At 52.8% G+C, this 25357-nt stretch overlaps 6 protein-coding genes across 6 annotated transcripts; 3 read left to right on the forward strand and 3 right to left on the reverse strand.

Moving 5' to 3' along the window:
* Nucleotides 1-2128: 2128 nt before the first annotated feature.
* A1O3_00863 (D-arabinono-1,4-lactone oxidase) lies at nt 2129-4000 on the reverse strand (the record flags this gene model as incomplete). The annotated part of the gene is made up of 1 exon (XM_007731013.1): nt 2129-4000. One exon carries the CDS (start codon nt 3998-4000, stop codon nt 2129-2131), a length of 1872 nt encoding a protein of 623 aa, XP_007729203.1.
* Nucleotides 4001-4484: 484 nt separating this feature from the next.
* On the reverse strand, nt 4485-9602 carry A1O3_00864 (uncharacterized protein; the record flags this gene model as incomplete). The annotated part of the gene is made up of 3 exons (XM_007731014.1): nt 4485-4743; nt 4806-9387; nt 9446-9602. The coding sequence occupies 3 exons, from the start codon at nt 9600-9602 to the stop codon at nt 4485-4487; spliced, it is 4998 nt and encodes a 1665-aa protein (XP_007729204.1).
* A 670-nt stretch (nt 9603-10272) lies between these two features.
* Nucleotides 10273-10977, reverse strand: A1O3_00865 (ADP-ribosylation factor-like protein 2; the record flags this gene model as incomplete). Its single annotated transcript, XM_007731015.1, has 4 exons — nt 10273-10485; nt 10535-10697; nt 10753-10863; nt 10919-10977. The coding sequence occupies 4 exons, from the start codon at nt 10975-10977 to the stop codon at nt 10273-10275; spliced, it is 546 nt and encodes a 181-aa protein (XP_007729205.1).
* A 946-nt stretch (nt 10978-11923) lies between these two features.
* Nucleotides 11924-14764, forward strand: A1O3_00866 (uncharacterized protein; the record flags this gene model as incomplete). The annotated part of the gene is made up of 1 exon (XM_007731016.1): nt 11924-14764. The coding sequence occupies one exon, from the start codon at nt 11924-11926 to the stop codon at nt 14762-14764; it is 2841 nt and encodes a 946-aa protein (XP_007729206.1).
* A 4225-nt stretch (nt 14765-18989) lies between these two features.
* A1O3_00867 (uncharacterized protein) lies at nt 18990-20300 on the forward strand (the record flags this gene model as incomplete). Its single annotated transcript, XM_007731017.1, has 3 exons — nt 18990-19183; nt 19237-19341; nt 19391-20300. 3 exons carry the CDS (start codon nt 18990-18992, stop codon nt 20298-20300), a joined length of 1209 nt encoding a protein of 402 aa, XP_007729207.1.
* A 1009-nt stretch (nt 20301-21309) lies between these two features.
* Nucleotides 21310-23220, forward strand: A1O3_00868 (uncharacterized protein; the record flags this gene model as incomplete). The annotated part of the gene is made up of 2 exons (XM_007731018.1): nt 21310-21355; nt 21383-23220. The coding sequence occupies 2 exons, from the start codon at nt 21310-21312 to the stop codon at nt 23218-23220; spliced, it is 1884 nt and encodes a 627-aa protein (XP_007729208.1).
* Nucleotides 23221-25357: the final 2137 nt, after the last annotated feature.

The raw sequence follows: 25357 nt of genomic DNA on the forward strand, positions 1-25357 counted from the left end.
TCTCTTCCCTCTCTTCCCTCTCTTCCCTCTCTTCCTTCCTTTCATTCCTCCTGCTAATTTGTCTGCCTTTCTTTCTAATCTTGTCCAAACTCCGTATGGGCAGCACGTCGCCACCTCAGGTGTCTTGGATCTTTATCTGACCGATTCTGTCGACTGAAAAGCCTCCACTGGAGATGGAAATCCATGTTCATTCTCTAAAAGGGTCGAATAATGTGGTGCCCACCGGATCTCCCACCGGTGTCTTGTCATTTCTACAGTCTTTGATATTGGTCAATTTCATCTCACCCTGGTTCCATACGATATCCTGAGAGTTTGTTAGCTAGCTGTAACCGCACAATCTGAGCAGGAGGGGAAACTTACGGCTTGTGCCACAACTGGGTTGGCAACACCACCCATGTGGAGATCTGTTTGTAGTCTGATATTGCATAGAAGACGAATGGTGAGATCAGAATGTTGCAGACATTGTCTGCACAACTCTGCCTTGTCAATGTGAGTTGGACCAACTAGGCTGAAAAGAGCATCATACTTGTCAGAGACAACGCTGACGCCGGAGTCTAGTATCGGAATGAAGCTTGACTCAGGCATGCTTATCTCCCAGCGAAAGCGTGTCGGCCACCAGACGCGGGACCCCAAGTCCTTGTCGAGGTTGAGCAGTTTTACAGACGGAAATAGCCCAAGCAATTGGAGTCCAGATTTCCAGCAGCAGGCTATGGAGTGCATGCCGAAGGTAGCACTCTGAACGCGATGCTGGATCTCGGAAAAGAAACCGGCAGATGGAAACATGCCTCTCCCAGCCTGGTAAATATGAATTGGGCACGAATCCGCAACCGGCTGGGCCTCTTCGTTGATTTTCTTGCACACTCTCAGAAGACCGAGGGATCTGGTCCAATATGCTATTACTGCTCCGTGCAATTTATGGTACTCATGAAAATCGAGTGATATCTTACCGCCAAACACAAATTGATAGATCCGCAGTCGGATCTCGACGGGGAGAGTGAGAAGGGTGGGAGGGTTCGGATTCGACTCGGGCGTTGAGGATGAGGATGAGGATAAGCTTGACGTTGATGCTGAATCGGCCATGGTTTTGCTGGGATGTAAGCGATTGTAGGATGCAGAACAATGGTCGAGACTAATCCTTGAGCTGGCAATTGTGGACTGTCAGGTGTAGAGGGTAGAAAGTAGATGGTAGAGAGTAGATGGTAGAGAGTAGGTAGTAGAGAGTAGGAGGTAAAAGGTAGAGTGGATTCACTGCCGCTTGCAGCTTGATGGGCAAGCGAAGGATCAAGCAGTGAAAGCACGCAGTAGTGGCTTTGTGCCTTTGTTTGCTTCTCTCGGCATACATGCTCTCTCTCTCAAGGCGGTACTCTTACCATCCTTAGCATCATCAATCATTTCAAGCTTACCAGATCCAACTATTCCTGCCTGGTATAGGACGGTGATGGCAGTTATTGTAGTTATTGTCTTGATTGCAGTGATGGCAGTGATTCATTCACGTTAGTTATACTTGCTTGACTGCACTCCATACTGCGTTAGTACTTAGGACGTGAATCTTCCCCAAGTCGGCCTAGTGCCTACTAGTAGAGAAAAGCTAATCTTAATTAGGACTAGTATTAGAACTAGTCTCACTATACTCCTTGTATCCGTACTAACTAAGAGCAACATAACATTAACATAAGATCCCCTCTATGCCACTACTAATGCCACTACGTAGAGGATCTCCATAACCTTTAGGTAGACAGTAGCAACATACGGTAGGCGGTAGAGTGACGCACTCGACAGAGACGGCGTCAAGTATAGCGTAAAGCGTTACAGAGCGTAGACGGCAGAGCAACGTAGACAGGCATCAAACGTGCGTCGAGAGAGGTTGATGGGTCAGGATCAATCAGATCACCCTGTTCATCCATCAACGACATTCATCCTTCATCCTTCATTCTTCATTCTTTCACTCCCTCCATCCTCCCTCCTCTCTCCTCCCTCCTCCTCCTTCCCGACCATCTCAACCTCAGCCTGTGCAGCCAGTCAATCGGCTAACAAGTCAGCTCAACCATCCCTCTCGGCATAGACACTGGCCTCCCATTTAGCCATCCACCATCCCTTTCGGCATTACCACTGGCATCCCCTTTGGCCATCAACCATCCCTCTCGGCATACACACTGGCTTCCCCTTTGGCCATATAGTCGAACGACTCCTCACTGGTCGTGGTGGCAGGAGGACTGGGCGTAGCGTCGCCAGCCTTGGAGTTCTCGTCGGACAAATCACCCTCGTCATCGTCGTCTCCATCTCCCGCACTTGGCCCGCTGACTTGTCGACCCTGCCAGAGTAATCCGTCTCCAAATCCCCAGCCGAGACCTTTCTTCGACCGACGCACTTCTTCCTCCATCAAGGGGAACTTGGTCTTCGCCTTGGCCTGGCCCTCGCTGTCCTGGGTACCGGCACCGGCACCGACGTTGAGCGGGAGAGTCCTCCTGTGCCATTCACCCAAGAACATGCCGTCTGGGTCACTCTCGTCGCGGACCTGGAGGAAGTCGATCATGTCTTGGCCGTACATGGCGCCGAACTGCGCGCTGGTCGTGTACGCAAAGTTCTTGGCCCAATGCGGCCGCCCGCCGAGTTCCTGCATCAGGTACTCGAAGGCCTGGTAGTAGCGCTCGTGACAGGGCGGGTCGCGACCGTACGGTCGGTACAGCGTCGCGTTGAGGTAGAGCGTGGGCCCGTCGGGAACGGTGGGGTCAAGGTAAGGTCGCACGCCGGACGGGTTGGGCACGTTGCGCGAGGTATGTGTGACGCGCACTTCGACCGGGCAGTGCACCCAGACACCTTTGCTGGAGATGGGGATCCGCGCGGTCTCGTCGTCGTGGTTGATCCAGGCAGCCAGGCGGGCAATGGCCTCGGGCCCTTTGGAGAGCGGCAGCGCCCATTCGTTGACAAATTGCGAGTACAGGCAGTCCATCAACAGGCCCTCGCGGGCGGGTTGAACGGCCGACGTGATGAAGGAGCCCGGCTTGAAGCCGTACTGCATGCCAAACACAAACCATTCGATCCATGGCAGAATGCGCGGGAACGTGTTGGACAGGTACAGCAGATTGTGGTAGACGTAGTAGCCAAAAGCCCCGCCGTAGAAGCTGCTGTTGGGCGCCCGCGGCGGGGAGTCGGTCTTGGACCCGCGCCAGACCACCGCCCGGCCCAAGTACGGCAGCCACCAGACGCGAGTGAATTCCTTCTGCGTCCAGAGGTCGGTATCCCACGACTCCAGCACGGACGAGAGGGTTTGGAGAGACTGCGACCAGGCGACGTTGAAGTCCGGCACGGCTTGCAGGGTGATTTCCACAATGATTCCCAGAGAGCCGAGCGAAAGCAGAGCCGCCCGGAAGAGTTGCGGGTTCTTGGTCGCCGAACACGTCACGAGTTGCGAGTTGGACAGCAGGACCGTGAGCGAGGTAATGGATTCCGAGACCAAGCCGTGCTTCAGACTGGAGCCATGGGTGCCGGTCGAGATGACACCGGCGACAGACTGCACGTCGATGGAGCCGAGGTTGGGCAGCGTGTAGCCATGCTTGGCCAGCGCAAGGTTGAGATTATGCAACGAGAGGCCGGCTTGGAACCGAACGAGGCCGGGAGTGTGGTCGACGTCAAACTCGAGCACTTCGGCCAGGTTGTCGAGGTTGACCAGCCACGACGACGTACAGGTCAGATCAGAAGGCGAATGTCCGAAACCCGTGACGCACAGCCGTTTGCGGCACCTTCGCGCGAGGGTCACGATCTTCTGCAGCTCCGGCACCGACGACGGCTGGAAGTAGAGTTCCGGGCGAGAGAAGAAGGTCTGCGCCCACGTGTGATGCAAATGGCGGGCTACGGGATTGAAGGGGATCGAGTCGTCCAGGCGAGCTAGTTCGCGTTGCAGTTTGGCATCGAGATGAATGTGGGCGCTGGGGCCAGGACCGGAGGACAAGGGCGCGGGGTTCGGTTTCGGGCGCGAGAGCTTAGAGGCGGCCCAGTCCATGTTGCTGGGATTGTATGGCTTTAACCTCGAGGTCAATGCATTGTTCGAGCGTCTCTGTCAGGTAAAAGCGATGGCGACGGCGATGGCGAAAGTAGACGATGGCTGAAGCCCTGCCTGAATCTTTGAACCGGCACGAAAATCATGATGCGCTCAGCCGAGGCTGCATTATGTCAGCAGGCCTCCTCATTGGCTGCGATTCAACGACACCTCAACCTCAACCGCCTCGGAGGAACTGGGACATGGGACATATCCTTACGGTAAGCACAGTGAAAGTCACTTGAAGTCATCTTATGGCTTGATTGTGTACATAGCTCCGTCGCAAGATCATGTCACGTCCTGCGGAACAAGCAGCACACATCATCCTCCATGTGTTGGCAACACCAGTCCATCTCCTTCGATAAAGCCCCCCGCTCCCTGCGTAAACTTTTCCATAAAATCTGGTAAGCGAAGATATATACAAGAGAACAAGAAAGCTCCAGGCCGTTCACAATGTCATCCCTAGTTCCTGCATTACTTCTTGCACTCGTACATACGACGCTCCTGCTCCTGGCGAAGGGCTGGTTCGTTGCGGAGTCCACTTCCGGAAGACAGCTTTGACGTGCGGAGGAGGATCACCTAGGACGACAAAACAAGAAGGCAGCGCAGGCCGGTCTTGCACCGAAGGCGACAGAACGGCCATCTCCTGGGCAATCTGGACCGCGGTGACAAATTCGGCAGGCTTTTTGGCGGACGCACCCACGAGCCTAAACGAGAGCAGTGTCAGTATCGCCGCGCACCACAGTCTGAATGAGTGGAGTGAACTTACACGTCGACCTCGCCGTAGCTATCCAGGATGTGGATGTGGTTGGCGTCGAGGTCATTCTGCGTGAATGGTACAATCTCCTCGACCAACGCTTTAGGTGATTGCTTCGGCGGCGACGATGCCCGCAGTCCCCAGAATCCTCCGGATGACTTGGGCCGGTCATGCTCCACCCGGTATAACTTCGAAGGACGCCCACGGAACTGTCCTGCAGTCTTGTGTCCTTGTCCCGCTGCACGTCTCACTGTCCCGGAAGGGAATGACTCCCAGAAACTCGGAGGCTCCTCGCCCTCCGAGATCTCCTCGATTTCTCCGGTCAGGCCTAAATCCATGCCAATCAATCTAGCGCATCCGACATCTTCTGGATCACTGCCAGCCCCTTTCCAGAGGTAGAGCTTTCCAAATCTGGCAGAAATCAAGAAAGGTAGACCAGAGCATAGGCTAGTAGGGATCAGATCGACCTCATCGAACGCCACATGGCCAAGGTGTCGTCTTCCGCAAAGCATGTACAAGGCCGAGGATTTGTTTCGGCGGATAATGACAATGCCGCCCAGTGCCTGGAAGAACTCGGAGCTCTCTTTGCCTTGTCTTACCACCTGCAGCCTCGAGCTGTTGTCACGGGCGACCTTCCTGCAAAATAGCTGCGCATCCTCAATGGCCGCCGCTGGCACTTCATCCCCACACCACAGATACACCTCCACGACTTTCGAGCCGTTGGATGATTGCATCGAGTGCACACACAAGTACATGCAATCCTCAAACAGAATGTGCTCCTGTTGGGGTGGCATCGCGATTCTTTTACCGTCGCCCGTCACCTCCCAGATCTGATTACTCAAAGTTTTGGTCTTCTCCGCACCATTGTGTTGAGAAGATAGGAAGCCGTGAGTGTCAAAATCCGCCTTTTCTCTCGCTTGTGGTAAGACACCAAAGAAGCCCTCGAGCTGACGGATTAGCGCGAAGTTCGGTTTCGTTGGTGACGGGTTCACGCTGGAAGACACAGCCATTCGAGAAGGACTAACAACATCTGGCTCGGGTGGCGGTGTGAGTTCAGGCATAGTGGCGGGATTCTTCGAAGCAGACTCAAATTTGAGACCAAGTCCACTGATCTTACTCGAGGGAGTGGCCGGGTTTGATTTCGCTGAAGGATGAGGCAAAGGCTTAGACGGTTTTGGCGTGTTGAGTTTGGACTTGCTTGGGGTCAATGGCAAAGCAGAGGGAACCGAGGGGCCCATTGACCCGACTTTTCTTTCACCATCCGATTCAGGAGGAGATGAGACCAAGGTAGGACGATCGGTCAGAACGTCAAACCTCTTAGGAGTAGACGATTTGGCCGGACTTGCTTTCTCGCTCGGCTTAGGGGCGCCAGCCGTATTCGACACTTTTCGAAGTTCTGCCGACTTGTTGGCGACGGGCGGCTTGGCTCTGGTGCTTGAATCCAATTCATGTGCGGGGTCTGATATCTTAACGGACCCAGCATCATATCTTCCAGTAGGCGTTACCTGTGGCGCTTGCGACTTGGATGTTGGAACGGCCGGAGACGATTCTCGGGTGATCACCGCTGGCTTCTTTTCCGTCTTGCCATCTGTCTTTGCGTCTGACCCCGCCCAAGTTGCGGCGCCACGAAGAGGACGCAATGGCAGATTGTTAGGAGCTGCTGGTCTGGTCTCCAGTGAAGGCTGCGGTGCTGCAGAAGGCGGCTTTGAGGCCACCTCTGACGTTGCTAGCCCTGGCGCAGCAACTTCCTTCTTAGATGGCTCTTTCGAAGTGCTCGACTTGGGTGCTCGCCTCTTTGGGCCTTTTGCTCGTGCCTTTGTCATGTGGGTCAGTTCGGCAGACTCGCCGCCGACATCTTGATGGTGAGTCTGCTGAGTCTCCCGGACTATCCCTTGGCCTCTTTCCATCGACGACGAATCTCCCGGCAACCTAGGACTCCCGGTGCGTGTAAGAAGACCTGCGAGCGCCGGATTGAGCCGAGCCGCAATCTTACTGTTCTCTGGAACTGTCACTTTGGAGCTTGCCGCCGTGATAGGATCCGAAACAGGTTCTCTAGGGGACAAGGCCGTGGTTGGGCGAACTTCAACCTTGTGAGATGTTGACGCAAGCTTGCTTGGGGATACTACGGCAGGAATGACCTCCGATTTGTTAAGGCCGGTTGGTTGGGGCTTTTCTGCATCAACAGCAGGGCGTTGTAAAGGTAAGGAGCTGTCCTTCTTTGGCAAGACAGGTTTTTCGAGCCGGACCTGAGATCCTCGTGCAGGTGGCCCTGACTTCCCAGTATCGTCAGAAGAGGCCGTTAGTTGCACCTTGTCCCTTGAGGGGCCTGTTTTGTGCAATGTCATCCGACGCGCCAATGCTTCTGGAACAGGCCGGGCAGATTCGGTCTGATTGTCCGTGGAGTCAGGTCGCTTGCTCGTGGTGCTACCGGAAGCCTTCATAGCCTCTTTTTTCTGCAAAATACTCTCTTTGAGTTCATCGACATGTTTAGTTTTCTGCGGGCCTCCTGTGGTATTTAAAGCTGCCTTCCCCTTTGTGATGTTGTCTTTGAGTAAATCGGGCGCCACATAATGCTGAGTTTGGGTCCGTTTCAATTTGCCAAACACCGCCTTGAATTCAGGCTCCGTATCATTGCCTGCAGCCGATGGTGCTTGACGGGGTCTAAGGTTGGCTCTGAAGTCGGTTTTGGGAGGGGTCTGGGGCTTTGACTTCACAACTGGGGGCTTGGTCTCTGATTTTGGGCCATCGTCGGCGGTTTTTTGAGACCTTGCATTGGCTTCTGTCGTCTTGATTTGCCCGGTAGAAACTAAATCCTCGGGTTCGGTTTGACCGTTCGAGGATGACTTCAATTGCACAGGTGTGATGTTGCGCTTAGACGGGACCACAGGCTTCTCTTCCTTTTTGAGGGTAGCTTCCTTCGTCGGGTGCACGGGTATATCGGCCAGAGGCAAGTCTGGTTTCAGAGCGGTTTTCTGCGGGCTAGCCTTCCCAGGTGCTGGCTTTGCGAGATCCGTTTCAAAAGGTTTACCATCCTTTGTCTCGGACGAACTCAATGGTGGCGAACTGACCGGCTTCAGCGCCAGAGCAGGCTTTGGGCTAGCGACACCGGCAGGGTCAGACGATCGGGATTGTTCGTCTAGCTTTGAGCGCTGCATACTTAGTCTCCAAGCAGGCGTTTCGACTTTGGCGGGAGTAAATTTGGGCGAGTCGGGCTTGTTCAATGCACTTTCCAGCCAGCTGGCTTTTGTCGGGCTCCAACGGCGAGGGTCCATGGTTTTAGACGGACTGCGACCTAAAGGTGATTCTGGCGGGGGTGGCGTTGTTTTCCGCATGGTGCGTTGCCGCTCGACAGACTCCAGTGTCTCTGAACGGCCACGCTGTTCAACCTCCGTTTGAATTTTGGGCGAAGGCGCTGACTCGTCCTGTAGTTGCGGGAAAGGGCGACCTTTGGCGAAAGGGACTGGTTCTGCACCGTGGCTCGAAACAGGCCTAGAGCCTGACAAAGGAGACGAGTATCCATCCCGGACCCCTCTTGTATCTTTGGACGAGCTGCGACTATGTCCAGGGCTGTACTCGGACGGGCCAGAGAGGTGTGCAGGCCTAGATGCGGCGGCTACAGAGTCTCCGCGCTTCAGTCCAGCACTTGCTTGTACACTCCACCTCTTATTCACACTATCTGACCTCTTCATCATTGCACTCTGCACGAACCCACCCAAACCCTTGGTCGGAGACGGAGGTCGTCCGGCCGATGATAAGACGCTAGAGGTTCGCCACAGACCGATCGCATCTGGTTCCAGTGAGAGACTGAGATCCAGTGGTTTGAAGGTCGGTAGTTCCAGAGCCACAGACTTGGAAGGGGTTTCTGACACCAACGAGACCGGGCGAGGTCTCCCCGAGGATTCGAGGTTGGGCGCGGGTGGCTGGTCAGACGTCGAAGATAATGTGTGTTTCGTGGACGACGCTGACGGTGTTGTTCTACCTGTCTCTACCCTCTCATGTTCGTCAGCTGGAGCTGGGTCCCTGGACAGGCCTGGAAGCCTCATGCTCCGAGCTGTGAAGCCGGACATCTCTGCCTCACTTTCACCCCTGCGGTAGGCCGCCGACCCTGCCCCTCGATCTGATGTCTGGCGGAACCATGATGGATCTTTTGCCCCCAACGATTCTGCAATGTCTTTCCTTGATATCTCTTCTGCCCCTTTCTGTTTACTTGTGTCCAAGGTTGCATTGAAGTCGGGAATCGAGGCAACAGACTGTGGCCGTGGTCGTATTGAGCCAACACCTCTGGGCGATGGTCTTTGGTTCCAAGACAGAGTCCCGCTTCTAGATAGAGCTGTTGCATTCGGAGGAGGGCCGGGCACCGAGGGCTCGTCATTGAGCGGCGAAGGGGGCAAGGGCCTTGAAAAGTCGAGGTCGGAGACAGTAGGTCGACTTAGTTTGGGGGATATCGAGCCGGACCGGCCTAGTGTTTGAGATTTAAGAGGAGATGCAAGAGTGACAGGAGGTTCAATCCCTTGAGTATGCTTGGGAATGTCTTTTCCAGGTCGGAGCGACGGCGTAGGTCCGGTTTTGGACGGGGAGAGTGAGCGCGCACGTTCTATCATAGTTAGAGTCGTATGAACACTTCTTAACAGATCCCAGATCAGCCAACGCACCAGCCCTTCTTGCTTGTCTCTCCCGCCTAGCCTGCAACATTTCTTCCTCCATCTTTCTAGACCGTTCTGCCTCTTCAAGCCCCTGTTTCGAGTTCAGGCTGGCAATGCGAGCCAGAAACTGGTCCACCGACTCCGAGCCATCATTGGACGCGTTCATGGTTGATGTGGTGAGGGTGCAGTGTCCGATCGCGGAAAATTGGCATGAGAAGTGAATTAATCGTCTATGGCGCAGTCATTGCTCGGGGCAGTCGATCATTCGAGGGGGTGAAGGAACGGCCAGCGCTCGACTGCAAAATAGAGCAAGGATTTGATCACAACTTTTGCGACCGAAGCTACAGGGAGCTTTGCGTGGGAGTGGCACAACAGGGATTCGGGGTTGTTGTGTGGGTGTTTTTGTTGGGTTTGCTCGGAGGCTTCTTGTTGTTGTTGTTGATGTGGATTTGCCGGTTGCGAGAGGCAAAGCCGGGCGGGCGCGTCTTTCCGAAGGGCAGCTGAGTTGAGAATCTTCCAACCTCAACTGCGCCCCCCCCCTTTGAAGAATTGAATAGTGTTGTTTGTCTTTCTTGAAATCTACGCCTCGTCTTCTCCAGGGACTGCGTTTAAGCGGTAGGGCCGGTCTTGTGGCCTTCAGGCCGCCTGTTGGCGCTCTGCCGCCGAGCTCGTCTATGGTCACTTTGCGGCCTGTGTGTCGCCAGGGACCCATGTAGCTTCTTTACACGGCGCTTGTTTCGCATCCTCAAACACCTACCTATGTACAAAGCACCTAGCGGAGTACGGGGGTAGAGAGTAAATTGTCCTGTTCCTTGCTTCCTCTTCTATCTCATGTCTTAGTAGAGAAAGAGTCGGTCCTTCGCATCCTGCACCACCCAGTCCAACCCTTTCTCTAGATTCTCCCCTGTCATGGCGCTACAAGGGACAACAACCCAATGATGGGTCAGGATCCTGTCCAGTTCCAGAGCCCGTGTCACCTCTTCCACGCTCATGCACCCGTTCACATCGATCTTGTTGAGAAAGACCAGCAGACTTGCGCCAGCCAGACGCTTGACGGTGTCAGCAGCAAGACCGTTGACCACATTGCATTCGACATACCTCTTCCACCAGCAGCCCTTTGAGCTCGGCCTTGCAGTCGTCGATTCGCAGACGATCGGTGCCATCCACCACCCAAATCAAAGCATCAGTTTTCTCAAAATAGTTGCGCCAATATGACCTAATTGTCTTTTGACCACCAACATCCCAAATATTGAGCTTGTACCTGCAGAATGATCCCTTAGTGATGCTGGGTGCGCGTCCTTGATGGTCCGCCTCACCCACGAAAATTGATCGTCTTAATGATAAAGCCCAGTGTCGGACTAACAGTGTTGACATCTTCGTTCATGATCTTCTTGACTATGGTGGTTTTGCCGGCACTATCAAGTCCTCTGCAGCTGCAATCAGTGGGTCTGAAGGGCAGCAATGGCAAGTGCCCCGTCCTACAGCATCAGAACACGCATCTCCTTGTCCTTCAACCGGGCCTTGCGGAGGATAGAAAGCATGCCGGGCTTAAGGTGGTTCAGGTGCTGGCTGGTGTGGAAGCATCGAGCACGAGCACAAGGCTCTCGGACCGTCTGGGAGGTTCAAGGCTCAAGGCGGTGCAATATGCTGAGATTCCGCCATTCGGATTCGGGGGAGCCCTTGCACCGATCAATCTGTGCTCTCACAAGTTCGTCTGTAAATAGCAACATGTCTTGTTTGTTTTCTCGCGCACCCTGGCACTGCATGTGAATGGACAAAGCAAGGCGCTAACCTCCCACGCTAGGCAGGATGTAGTAATGGTATAAAGCGGCGGGTGTCAAGATCCAATATGGGAAATCAACGTCAGGCATCCGGCTCAAGGTTGCAGGAGAGACCTCAGACTCATCAAGGGCGTAAAGGACCTTGTGAAAGGTCCTCGCCCTTGCACCTGAACTCATCTCTCATTCACTCTATCATTATCGTTGCCGCTCCTTGACCGTTGCCCCGCTTGATGTTCATGAACTTTGTGAGAGATCCGCCCAATCGATTGGTTGTTGGGCGTTGTTCCCGCTGGTTCACCAGCATTGTACCATGGAAGCCGAGACAAAGTCTTCTAGTGTCCTCCATCGCCCGCCGGGGATCTGTCTCATAAAAAGTCTTGATTGAGACCTTTATCCCGTCAGTTGGTCACCACAGCCAGCTACATAAGCACATACATAGGTCGTCGTGCCTGAGGACAAACCTGCAGCCTAAAGTCTTCTCCAATCACCATGGATCAAAGCCGCTCAGATTGGCGACATTCCTCCTCGGGATTATCTTCTTCAGTTTCACGGAAATGGTCTTCACATGACGGTGACAGTGTCAGTGTGCTGCCAAGAGGTCACTCCAGAAATTGCTCGCGAGAGGTGAAGACTCGTCGTCTATTTATTTCGCGGCCGCGTTCTGACACTTTGTTTCTCACAGTCACAATCATCCACAGCTGCCAACATGCCTGTCTTTAACCCAAAGGCCTACGGATGGCCTGTGGTTAAATCAAAGACTGACGGATCTTCCGGAAATTGTCAGCAGTCACCTCGACCTCCAACTCCACCAGCTCATCCTGGTTGGATCTTGAAACCTCGAGGACAGCCACATCAACAGTCGAAATCGGCAGCTGGGCACTCGGTGCGGAGTGAATCGGCAACTCCAAACGAGATTCACAAGCATCCAGCACCAGATCACAGAGCGGGAGCTTCATCGCGAGCCTCAAACGAAGCCGGAATTGTGAAGAGCACTTCGCACAACCCCGCGCCAGGCTTGTCCACATCAAGTCAAGATGTCACAAGCGCCACTACCCCGACAGGCTACAAGCTGCCTAAATTCAACAAGTTTGCCTACGGACATCCAAAAGCAAGTCACTCAAGTCAGGGACGTGATCCAGCCCACAATCCGAGCAATCCACCTGGTCTTGCACAAAGTGGTCCCCAGTCTGTTCACGACACGAAAACCGCACCTGAACCCAGCCTCAAAGAAGTCAATCCCAGTTGTAGAGGCCCAGAATCCCAACAGAACATCTCTGAACACAACGTCACAGACCACAACCCTCACACAAGTACTCCTACTCAGAAGAAAGTTCCTGTGGCAAATGGCCAAAGATTCCCACCTTCAGCTTCGAGCTTCGCACAGAACAATGTTTCTGACAAGCAGCAGCGTCTTGATCCCGAACCAGGAACCAATTCATACAACCACGTTGCCTCACGTCCTGAAGGAAAGAGAATGAGCGGCGCAAAATCACCACCTGCCACATATGAAACGCTGAAGAGGGCGGGTGAAACTCCTGAACAGGTAATTGCCCGACTTCAGCTGGCTGGCACTCGTGAGGTCGGTCTTCGGATGCGACGCAAGGCCAAAGGTGAGCCCATCACCACTGGTCTCAATGTCCTCGACTTGCTTCGAAAACCACTGCCGCCAGGAGAAGTCGACCATAGTGAACCATTGCCGAGAGGGGCAAACGCTTTGTTGCCGCACGACCCCAATTTAGGCATCCGTGAATCACAACAGGGACGTGTGGCTCCCGCTGAAAAGAAAGCCCTTCAATCTCAAGAACGGAAACGAGATGTTCGTCATTCTTGGCATCAACCCAATGACGACGGTGGTACTACTTCCAAACCTTATGTAGAAGGTACCACTGATATCACTGTTCCGGTTGTTCCATCCAAGTCAGGCCGTCGTCGGTGGGCCACTGCTGCAGAGATAAAAGCACCCAGCATCAAGCCAGACAGCAATGCCGAAGGATCTGAGGAGCTGAGCGACGACGACTCTATCAGACCAATGGGGGGAGGGTTTGGCAGACTCGTTCGGAGCCGAGAGCCAGTCGTTGGCGAGTCGAGCCTTCGCGGCTGGGATGGCAACATGCAGCCACCGCCTCTTGATTGGGAGTATCGGCCACGTTTCTACAACAACACTCCCGAGTACCTCAGTGGCTTTGACAGCTGGCTCGGTGAAACCACAGTGCGCACAATGCAGAGTGTAAGCGCATCGGCAAAGACAGCCAAAGAACAAAACTCGCCAAACATTGAGTTTGGAATACTCCCCGCCGATTTGGTTCGCAACCCCGACAACCACCCTGATGGTATTGGTTTTGTGTCAAGAGACACGATCGTCGACCCCAATAGCAAAGCAAATTACCCACTCAGACAACATGGAGAAGTCATGATACACCCGACACCACCCCCGGCTGACTTCGAGGCTCGCACCCAGCTCGATCCCAGAGATTCTTGCAGCCGCGAGTTCAGGGACGAGACAGCTCAGATGTTCATCGATAGGCGGATGTTACACCTGGAACGTAGCAAGAAGGAAGCTGAAGCTCGAGTGTTGGCGCAGCAGCAAGAAGATGCTGCCGCAGCAGATCCGGAGCCGGTCGAGCCAGCTCCTGCAGTCGCTCCTGTCAAATCGAACATCTACCTCCGCCCCGCGGTCAGATCGGATTTTGCCGGCATGGCCAGAATATACAACTGGCATATTTCCAACGGTATCCGACCGAGCGAACTGACGGAAATCACTGAACATGACATGGAATCTCGCCATGATACATCCGTGTCTGCTCGTCTGCCAGTCATTGTGGCTGTGGAACGCAACCGAAAAAACGCTCGCGACAAGCCACCACCTCGTCGAGTCAACCCAGCCCACCCAATCCATAACATCGATCCTAACTACAACGCGGTAGTCAAGGATGAAAACGTCGTTGGCTGGGCCGCTGCTACCGACTGGTCTGCGTGCGACTACATCGAAGCCATCACAGCCGAAATCGAGATATATGTCGCTCCAGAGTTCCGCAAGCAGGGTGTCGGACGGTGTCTGATGGATACACTTCTCGACGCAACTGACCGTGGTTATATGCGAAAGGGTGGCTACAACTTCCATGTGGCGCCCGAGGCTCAGCACATGTACTCATGCGGAGGCGGGCGCGATCTTCACAAAGTCATATTCCAAGTCCGTTCGTTCAACAAACCGTTCACGCCCGGACAGGTTTACCGTATGAGTCAACCCGTGCAGACTGCACATGGCCGGACCTGGGACACGACAAATAGGCATGGGGACGACAAAGAGCCTGAATCGTTGTCGCCGAAAAACAAAGATTTTTCCAAGGAAGCCAAGATTGACGATCGCGAAGATGACTACACTGTCTGGTTGAAGGAGTGGCTCGAGTCTTTCGGTTTTGTGGAGGAGGCCTGCTTGAAGAAGATCGGAACCAAGAACAAGAGATTTGTCGACGTGCGCTACCTCACCCGCGAGACGTGCTGGCAGCCTGCCGATCGCAACATACCGGACTTTTCTAATGGAATCTGAAGCAGCTTCGGCTTGGATCAGAGCATTCCGCGCCCGCCATACTAGGTATGCAGATTGTCACAGATGCATCACCAAGACTCTTCTTCTCCTCTCACTTCACACGAACAACTTACCGACCGCCTCATCTTCGAAGTTCATCAAACACATCCAAAAGTATCGAAAACACCACTGAAAAAAAATTCATAAAAGTACTCCTATCACCAAAAAAAAGAAGGGCGGCATTCTGTTGCTGGTTCGACACGGCTCTTTTCATCAGCACATTGCACAGGCGACATCGAGGTCGAGTCGACAGACAAGTCGCTCCTTTTGCTTCTGAGTCCTCTCTTCTTTTCATATCGGCATGGCTCCGGATTCACGCACGTTCTGTTTTTTTTTAATGCTTTTCGATCTTGCATTGCAAAGCAAGACGTGAGACATATCTTCCAGCCCCCTGTTCTTCAAGCCTGTTTTCTCCGACGCTCGCAAACTGGCAGACTGGCAAACACAAAGACGTCCAGCAAGACAGCGAGATCCCCAAAGACGAATTCAGGGTGGTCCAGGTGTGGGGTGAACGGCATCAATCCAACGAGGCGAGGTTTCAAGACGACTGAGAGCGGACTTCTTCACAACATAAGATAGTATTGCGTGGAAGCGGAAATCAGAGCCACTCATACGAAGAGACGATCGATCGGGGATGGGTTGTTGATTATGTGGTAGTCCATTGATCACGGGCGTGCAAGCGGGAGGTTGATATTCATGAGGCCAATTCGATCAAAGCGACAAAGCGAGGCAGTCAGGCGTCAGGCGAAAACTACGACATTCATAGCCTGCATCAGATCGATGGGAAGGAGTTTGTAGCGATGATTCTAGGGTTTCTGAGCGACATGGCTCACGTACTCCGTACTCCTCGGAGCATTGCGACAGCTGGATGCTTATGGCAGAGTCGTGGGAATGCAAGTTTTTGCCGAGCAATGAAGGCATACATACGGTATGCAGAGCACGCGGATAGCAAATACAAATGAAGACAAACAAGCAACTGCAACGAACAAGCGTTGCCGTTCCATCGCACGATTTACTGCCAGGACCCCCCTAATACAACGTAGATTGATGTGATTTTCGCGCCTTTCTGGCAGACATCTCTGGAAAGTAGTAGTCTCTTTCATTCATCTGCCTCCTGTGGCCATGTCCAGGTCTGGCCAACTCCCATCTGCTGCCTCTTCATCGTATCCGCCAACCCCTCGATACGGTCACCCAAGATCCGAAGGCATAGGCATGGATGAGACGCGTCGGCTGAAGAGCTAAAAGCGCGCTCAGGGGGGACAAGCCACCGACGCAGTCGGCCACATTGGGGTGCGCGCTAAGCACAAAAAGACCGATCTCGATCTGGGATGCAGTGGAGGATGACTTGCATTCTATCCCAGCACTTTGGATCCAGCAAAGATGGAAAAGAACTGGGGTAAAGTGGCAAGTCAGGTCAGCTCAGATCACCTCGCCATTTCGTCCATTGTGTTGCAAGGAAATGCCCAGAATTCCAACCCGGAGCCGTACTCTGGACAAACGGCGCGAGGCTCCTATCGGGCTTTGTGTGTATCTGTGGCAGGAAGCTCGGACCAGTCTAGGGTGACTCTTCAGGCCATGCGACTGTCCATTGCGAGTCAAGCGCGCCCATCTCAGCTGGAATTCGACCCACCGTAAATCCATGCCACACGAGGAATGATGGCTCGGCTGATGTTTCCGCGTCCCCTTTGGGCCGCAATGGTGAAACCGTGCTGCAGTCTACGCAATCAGCATCTGCCCGACCATGACATGCCTGATCCCAAAGGTCCTCTTGATTCCCGAATGCATTTGTACATGAGCGGTCGTTTACTCGGCTTTCACATGGTCGATCGGTGGGATTTTCTGTTTGTGTTCTTAGAGGGCAACAAGGGGTTCGCGAGATAGGCGAGGCCGCGGCAGCTCGATCAACTCATTGGAAGATGTGGTTGATGCGGATGGATATGCCTGCCCGGCTATGCAGGTCATCACACCAGCCGGGGTTCCATCAGTGATTGGCTTGTCTATCTTTCTACTTGCATTCCACGCAGCCAGTGGTAGTTGGTGTTCTTGTTATGATCGTGGAACTCAAGGGATGCTCAAAACGGAACGACAGCTGTCAGACAATCAATCGTCAGGAAGCTAAACATGCGTCTTGCCAAGTCAATCAGGGGGCATTGGAGGTGCAGACACTGCCCTGCATCGAAGAAGCCGGTGGGTGTCTTCCGCAGACGTTGCTCCGGGCGCCTGCGGCCTATCTGTTGCCCTCCTCCAAAGCCGGCTCGTGCGTCCAGCAGTCTTTATCCAAGAGGAGCTTATATGTACGTAGACACCATTGAGTATATATGGTCGAGAAGGCACGTGTATCGTGTTCTTCTGCGGACTTGAAACATTTAGATCCCTCGGGCAATTGTTTTGTTGTTTGTGACTGGACCGTCTTGAGGGCCTGGAGGATGGTGACATCAAATGCGAGCTGAGCATCGTGTCTCTAGAGAGGCTGGAAGAACGACAGGCAACCGGCGGGAGGCTTTCGTTAGTGCAGTGCTGCCGATCGGAAAGGGAGGGGTGATAGTTCGGTTCGCGTGTGCAAACATCGGATGCGGTCTCCTCTGTACGTACTCTACAATGTTGATTGAACAAAGAGACGCGTGGGAGGGACTCGAACGAATGTGAGGAGCGAGAATAGCTTCGAGATGGTGTACGGAGTAGTTGACGACAGTTGTTGCAGCTTGCAGCTATCGATGATGCCTAGGTAAGTTTTGCCTGCGCCCAAGCCCATCTCACTGCGACCACTTCTACTCCCAACTCTATCTTTTCACCCCGTCCCATCCCTGGCACGGCAGTCCGTAATGATCGATGATGGGCAGGACTATTGGGCATGGCACGAACCTTACAGGTGGACGGCGGTTGAATAGAGCGTCGCTGGCGCAGTCGCAGCTGGTGTGTCTGTCTGATCGCTGTCTATGCAGCTGTCGTCGTAGTCTCCATCCCACCTAGAGGAGCTCAGGGCCACCGCGACTCCAGCAAACCCGCTCGTCCATCGAATCACCATGCGGCGTCTGTCTTGCTTGCCGTGTCTGTGTGTGTGCCTGTCGTGCCCTTGCTGCCGCGTTTAGGAGGAAGAGTCTAGGAGTCTAGCAGTCTAGCAGTCTAGGAGCAGAGTCTAGCGACAAGGCCCTCTCTCATCCTGCGCCTTTTGGCTGCCAGGCCTGCTCCGCGCCCTCTTCTCCATACCCAAAAACCTTACGGAGCTGCCTTACCTCACTAATAGTGCTGCTCGCCCACTCTCCCGCCCCATCCCTCCTCTTCCTCTTCTCTTCTTTCTCCCGCTCACCACCCTGCCCATATTGTGACCTCGCTTGTTGTCTGCGCGTCCTCTTAGTCTTGCAGTGCTACTTGCTTTCCTGCTTTACTTCCATTGGCGCCTGCTTCTCGGAGTTGCTCGAGTTTGCGGTCTGATCTGTAGCCTTGGCTGTCATCTAACCACTGCGCATTTGATCCGGTATGTGCGAAAACTCTTCCACGCCCACCCAACACCTGCAAGCCCCCGCGCAAAACCAAGAGGGGGACTGTTGTGCCTGCTGCGAATACACACGAGGGGTTTCACCACCTACGGAGGCATCGGGGGAAGAAGTCGAGTGTGGCCACATGCGACGGGAAACCGGCCAATCCAACCTACATCTGGCTCGCATGCAAGGGGAAAATAAACACATCTTCGGGGGCCGATGAGGTCCAGTTAAGAGATATGCGGCGGGACAGCCTGGCACAGCTTTGAGCTCCAGTCATTCAGTGCCAGGAGCGCTCTCTATCACATGCCCGAACCTTTCTGAAAGTGAATCACCTGCGCTGACATTCTGTTCTTGCAGACTTGAATAACCCATTCGATTCTCCGAACTCCTTTACTATCATTGCTCCTTGCCAGCTTTTGAAGACTGCGCCATTCGAATATTCTTTCGCTGCGAAAAGTTGGTCGAGTCTTCGAGGTGCAAAGTTGTCATAATCATTCACTTCTTCCTCCACGGCGAGTCACTTGTGACAGGAATTTTCTCCACCTGATCTTCGGTACGTTTCAGTGCCCCTACAAGAGAAAAGCATGACATTGGCCTGCAAAGAGATTTCTCCCATCATTGCGACTGTGACAAGAGTCTGACCATCCCATCAGAGTTGTACCTAAGCTTTGCAAGCCCGTTCTTCTCGTAATCTGTCACTCAGTATGTCTTTCGAGTACGGCCAATTCCCGAACCCTCAGCAGGAGGGTGTGCCGGGTCAAGTTCCTCCACCTCAAGACGGCGCTGCTCCAGGCCAGCCAACCGACCCTTCTGGGCAGCAGCAACTTGCCTTCCAAAGCCCAGACGGGAATGGAGCGCCTCAGGGCGGTCCAGGAGGCGACCAGAAGACCACTCTCTGGTGAGTCAAGATCGCATTCGTTTGTTTGTGTTGCACCTGACATAGATCGGCAGGATGGGTGAGCTTGAACCCTGGATCGACGAGAACTTTGTCCGCAACCTGTGGTTCCAAATGGGTGAACAAGTCAGTGTCAAGATGATTCGCGACAAATTTTCTGGGTAAGTGGTTAGAGTGGTCCTCTCATTCACGTCTCTGAACTCATGATAGTAGCAACGCTGGTTATTGCTTTGTCGACTTTTCTTCTCCTCAGGCAGCTGCCAAGGCGCTTCAGCTCAGCGGTCAGCCCATGCCCAACTCCACCCGGCCTTTTAAACTCAACTGGGCTACGGGTGGTGGCCTGGCCGATCGACGAGACGACCGTGGTCCCGAGTACTCCATCTTCGTCGGTGACCTGGGCCCCGAGGTCAACGAATACGTTCTTGTCTCCCTCTTCCAGAGCCGTTTCCCCTCTTGCAAGTCAGCCAAGATCATGACCGATCCTCTTTCTGGCATGTCGCGCGGTTACGGATTCGTCCGCTTCTCCGACGAGAGTGACCAGCAGCGTGCTCTGACCGAGATGCAGGGTGTCTACTGTGGCAACCGCCCGATGCGCATCTCCACTGCCACTCCTAAGAACAAGGGATTGCCAATGGGAGGTGGTGCCAACATGGGCATTCCAGGTCCCATGGCATACCCACCGATGGGAGGGCCGCCAATGCCGTATTACGGACAACAGCAGCAGAGCCCCCAACCCATGAACCAGTTCACCGACCCGAACAATACCACTGTCTTTGTTGGAGGGTTGTCTGGCTATGTCACAGAGGACGAGCTGCGTTCGTTTTTCCAGGGGTTTGGAGAGATCACCTATGTGAAGATCCCCCCGGGCAAAGGCTGCGGGTTTGTTCAGTTTGTCCAACGCCATGCTGCGGAAATGGCGATCAATCAGATGCAGGGCTATCCTATTGGGAACTCGCGCGTTCGTTTGAGTTGGGGACGAAGCCAGAACAATTCCGGTCCCGCTGGCACTCCCTACCGCCCAGCGCCTCCTCCACCGATCTACCCGGCCATGGGCATGCCTCCCGCCCACTCATACGGCAGCTATGCGCCGATGAAGGTTGGTGCGACCCCTGTTGGATGAGGCCGCGATTACTGACTCGGCGACAGTGAAATTCCGGGCATGTCGGCACAGCAGGCGTTTTCTTATGTGATTGAAAGCAACGCAATCTAACTTTAGCGTCACCGTCGGTATGGGAGGATGTTTGTCCAACAAAAGTTCTTTCATTTCCATCGCGCGATGACCCTTACCATTATTGCGGGAATGGTCTGTCGGCTGTGTACAACACAATCATAGCATTCGCTTTTTTGGTTGAACGTGACGATACCAATGAGATCAGCATGTGCTTGAAAGCAGTAACGGCATGGAACAGGAGCATGGACGGATCGTGGCAACCGGCAACCCAGGCAAGGGCAAGGTTCAAATTGGCGCCGGTGGCTTTCTTTCTGTCCCACGTGGACTACAACGTCAAGAGAGTCTTTCAGCTAGGGATGCTTACATGGTGGTGCCACCATGTCCAGAGACAGCCGGAGTGTGACAGACCAAGCATACGAACACACACAATGGATATTGAATGAAGCTGATATGAGCACGATATGATGTGATGTGATCTGGTCTGATCTGACGCGCATTTCGTTCCTTGATGGCCTGATGAAACAATGTCCGTGTCCAATGATCGCCAGTGCCACCACAGCCTCGGTTGTTTCTGATTGTGACCTGAGATCCCATCATCACCTCCCCCAGCACTATCCTGCTTGTAGACCCAGATCAGACATGAACCGGCCGGGTGCGGACTGCGTTTCATGCCCCTGGCCCGGCTCGGCTGCCCATCTCCTCGTGCCAAGCATTTCCAGACCTCGGGATCTTCAACAACTTCTCCAACGCTTCTCAGTTCAGCCTGGAGAAGTATTGTTTCACTACGAGCGGTCAAGAAGCGCCCTTCGCTCCAAGATGTAGGGCTTCCTGCTTTTTAAGGCTGACAAGCCTCCAATCCGGTCTGTCCAGGTCTAGTCTTGTCGACAACGACATACTGAAGCAATTTCAGACATCGCCCTCCGCAGCCGCTGCCATCACCACTGGTACTACTATTGTCATGGCCTCGAGACCAATTCGGATTGCAGGCAGGTCACTCCTCCTTTGTATCTAGTACCAGACTGACTTTTTAGGCGCGTCTGGCTCTGTGTCAGACCGCCGCCATGCCCTGGCAGCCTTTGCCAGAGCATATCCAAGCGATCCTGTGGACGTGATCATCTCAGACTACATGTCCGAGGTCAATATGACCATCGGAGCGGCCAGAAAGGTGGACAACAAATCCCTGGCTGCGGACCATGGCACACCCTTTGTGGGTGCGGGCCCGGCCTATGAGGCGCCGTTCCTGGAAGCGCTTGAGCCAGCCTTGGAGGATATCGCCAAGTACGGCATCAAGGTGGTTGCGAACGCCGGCAACACCGATACGGAGACCCTGTACAATGTCGTCAACGATATGATCAGGAGGAAGAAGCTAGGTATCAAAGTGGCCTGGATATCTGGAGATGAGGTGCTCCCGGCCATCAACGCCGCACTGCAAGCGGGAACTTCCCCGTTCAAAAACATTTACACTGGCGAAGTTCTGGCTGGCTGGCAGTTCAAACCCATCTACGCACAGGCATATCTTGGAGGCCTTGGAATCGCCGAAGCACTTTCTCAGGGCGCACAGATCGTCATCTGTGGGCGTGTCGCCGACGCGTCTCCCGTGATCGGCGCTGCTTTCTGGTTTCATCGGTGGCAGCGGTCGCAATTGACGGAGCTCGCGAACGCCTTCATCGCCGGTCACCTCATCGAATGCAGCTGCTATGTCACAGGCGGCAACTTCAGCGGGTTCAAGTCGATCGAAACGACAGCCGCGGGCTGGGTCGACATTGGATACCCGATCGCCGAGATCTCCAAGGAGGGCCAGGTGGTCATCACCAAGCAAAAGGGCTCCGGCGGCGCAGTCACAGTCGACACTTGCTCGGCGCAGCTGCTCTACGAGATCCAGGGACCATGGTACTTCAATTCTGACGTGACAGCCGTGCTGGATCAGATCTGGTTCGAACCGCTCGGTCCGGACCGGGTCGCTGTCCATGGCGTCCAGGCACTCCCGCCGCCGCCTACCACCAAAGTCGGGCTCACTGCTCGTGGCGGCTTCCAGGCAGAGGCCATGTACTTCATCACGGGGCTCGACGTGGCAGCAAAGGCGCGCATGACGGAAGCGCAGCTGCGCAAGTCGCTGCAGCCGTATTCGGACAAGTTCTCCCTTCTGTCCTTCAGTGTGCTGGGCGCGCCGGCCGTCGACGCAGACAGCCAGAACGCTGCGACGGCCGTGCTTCGCGTATTCGTGCAAGCCCGGCAGTCTGCCGACATTGCGCCGCAGAGGTTTCTGAGGCCCATCATGGACAACGTCATGCAGTCGTACCCGGGTGGGACGTTCCATCTGGACTTTCGCCTCGGCATCCCCAAGCCGTTCTTTGAGTATTACGTCTCGCTGCTCCCGCAGTCGGAAGTCGAACACGTCGTGCATCTCGACGGCAAAGACACCGCGATCCCACCCCCGACGCTCACCCACGTGTTTCCCGAGCGCCAGCCTAGCCAGCCCTCGACCGCGCTGCCCATCGACCTGGCCAAGTTCGGCCCGACGCAGCGTGCCCCGCTGGGATCGGTCGTCCACGCCCGTTCCGGCGACAAGGGCTCCGACTGTAATTGCGGGTTCTGGGTGAGGCACGCCGACGAGTACGCGTGGCTGAGGACCTTGCTGTCGGTCGACATGGTCAAGCTGCTCCTCGGCAAGGAGTGCGTGCCCAGGGTTGAGATCGAGCGCTTCGAGCTGCCGAATCTGCGCGCCGTGCATTTCTTGTTCCGGAATCTCCTCGATCGTGGTGCCACGAGTACTGCCAGTGTGGATTTCCTGGGTAAGAACTGCGCCGAATATCTTCGCGCGAGACATGTCGACGTGCCGCTCAAGTTTCTGGCCAGAGGGAAATTGTAGGTCATCTAGCCTATTAGCCTAGCCTAGCCATGCATGCAACCGCAGGGGTACATGTAAGTACATAGGTACGGAGTACGGATACATAAGTACGGAGTGCATAGGTGATATGCATGGACCCCTGGTCTGTTGTGCTCTGTACGGGGTAGTGTCTATTAGGACAGTACGAGGCCATGTTCAGAGATTTATTCAAAGTCCAATCAGCCCCTATAGGTGGAGATAGGGCCTATCGACTAATTATAGGCGTTTATTCGCGTTATAGTGGGTCTAATATAGAAGATATTAGTATTACTGTTATTAGTATTACTGTTATTACTATTATTACTATCGTCGTCGCCGCCGTACGAGATTAAAATACCTCCTCGTAGTAAAGAGGTGCCTTTATAACTACGCGTTATCGTTATTACTCTCCGCTTCTTTCTCTCTGCTCTTATCTTTACCTAAATTACTAGTAAACTCGAGCTAGAGCCTAGAACCTACTATTAGATATAGTAACGCGCTATTAATCGTATATTCTCGCTAACTAAGTTTCGAGATATTCTAGCTACTATTAATATTAAGAAGTATACTAGTTATACGCCTTATATAAAGAAGAATTTATAAAAGTCTTAATAAATACATTAGCTTATTCTTAAGTATAATACTCTTAATCTTACTAAGATTACTTATCTTTATTAGATATAGAGCGGCGTAAAACTAAGTTATATAATTCTCGAATAAGTTGCTAAATAGTATTAAGATTCTAAAAATTTATAGACTATTATATAAGTCGTCTAATCTCTTATTTCTACGCTCTTAATAATTTATATTAATTATTATCTTCGCTTCTCGATCTAGACGTTATATAAGCTTTAAAAGAATACGATATTTATATTTATAAATAAGATCTTAATAGAGATTAGTAGTGATTCTAGAAAAAAGCTTAAAATTAATAGACTATAGAGATAGAGAGACGAGTATTTTAAGAGAGCTAATTGTCAGGATCAAGATATTGGCATACTTGCCTACCGCCTGACAGGTGAAAGGGATGAGGCAGGTATACCGGGACAGGGCACGTGAGCGCAGGACCACGACGTCACGTGACTCCTGGAAAGTGATCTGTTTGCTCTGCTGCTCCGACAGAGCATCAGGAGCAGACAGAGCAGGAAGGGACACTACGAGTTTCCTATGTCTATATAGTCGTGGGCTTCGTCCACCTTTCGTAGTCTTTCCTTCGTAGTCAACTTCGTTCACAAACTAGGTGATACATTTCATCAATAGTTTTCGTTCTGAATACAGACACCCTTACTCTAGCATACGCATCGAAGCCTCTTCTTCCGCACGTCAGTGAACTCTGATCGAACACGTGACTTTTCGAAGGAACGATTCGTGACACTAATGTTATATAGAAGATTTAGTTTAACTTTATAATTTAATATACTATTTATATAGATTAAAGCGAGTTATATTCTATTAAGTTTTAGTCGAATAAGACGTAGAAAGAGAAGAATAAGGCTATTAAATAGCTTATATTAAAGAATATAGATCGATACGGAGATTAATCTTAAAAGAAAGAGAATACTTTAAGAGAGTACTAAGAAGAAGCGTATCTTTTAAGATATTATAGATTATATTAATAACGAGAATAATAAACGTAAGTAGATGAACTTAGTTAACGAGATCGTCTTTACTAAAAGTCTATTAAGAAGATCTTTACTTATTAAGACTTAACTCGTAGTAAATATATAAATAACGACGTTAATTAATATTATTATTAATAGACTGTTCTACGATCTCTTCTATATTTCTTTTACTATTAACTATAAGTAAAGTATTCTAATTAAGAGATATAGATCGTTAAGAATAACGTCTTTTCTTATAAAACGGCCGTAATATATAAGTAAAAATATTATAAGAGAATAGATATAAAAATAGTATAAATACCTAGCGGAGAGATTACGGGTGATCACAGTCAAGCCATACCTGGTCTCGGTAGGCTTGAAGGTGGGTATCGGCGAGGAAGAGAAAGAAGTGGTATTACATGTCGCCTATAACCCCCCGCCGGAATCTCACACCATCGAAGAAATCCCTGAGCAGCTCACCGCAGTCAGGAATGCCCTCCAGAATGAACAGGGAGAGCAAATCCTCCTCGGAGACTTTA

The sequence above is a fragment of the Capronia epimyces genome, assembly GCF_000585565.1.
Source record: "Capronia epimyces CBS 606.96 chromosome Unknown aczIQ-supercont1.1, whole genome shotgun sequence".
In the NCBI taxonomy this organism is placed as follows: domain Eukaryota; kingdom Fungi; phylum Ascomycota; class Eurotiomycetes; order Chaetothyriales; family Herpotrichiellaceae; genus Capronia; species Capronia epimyces.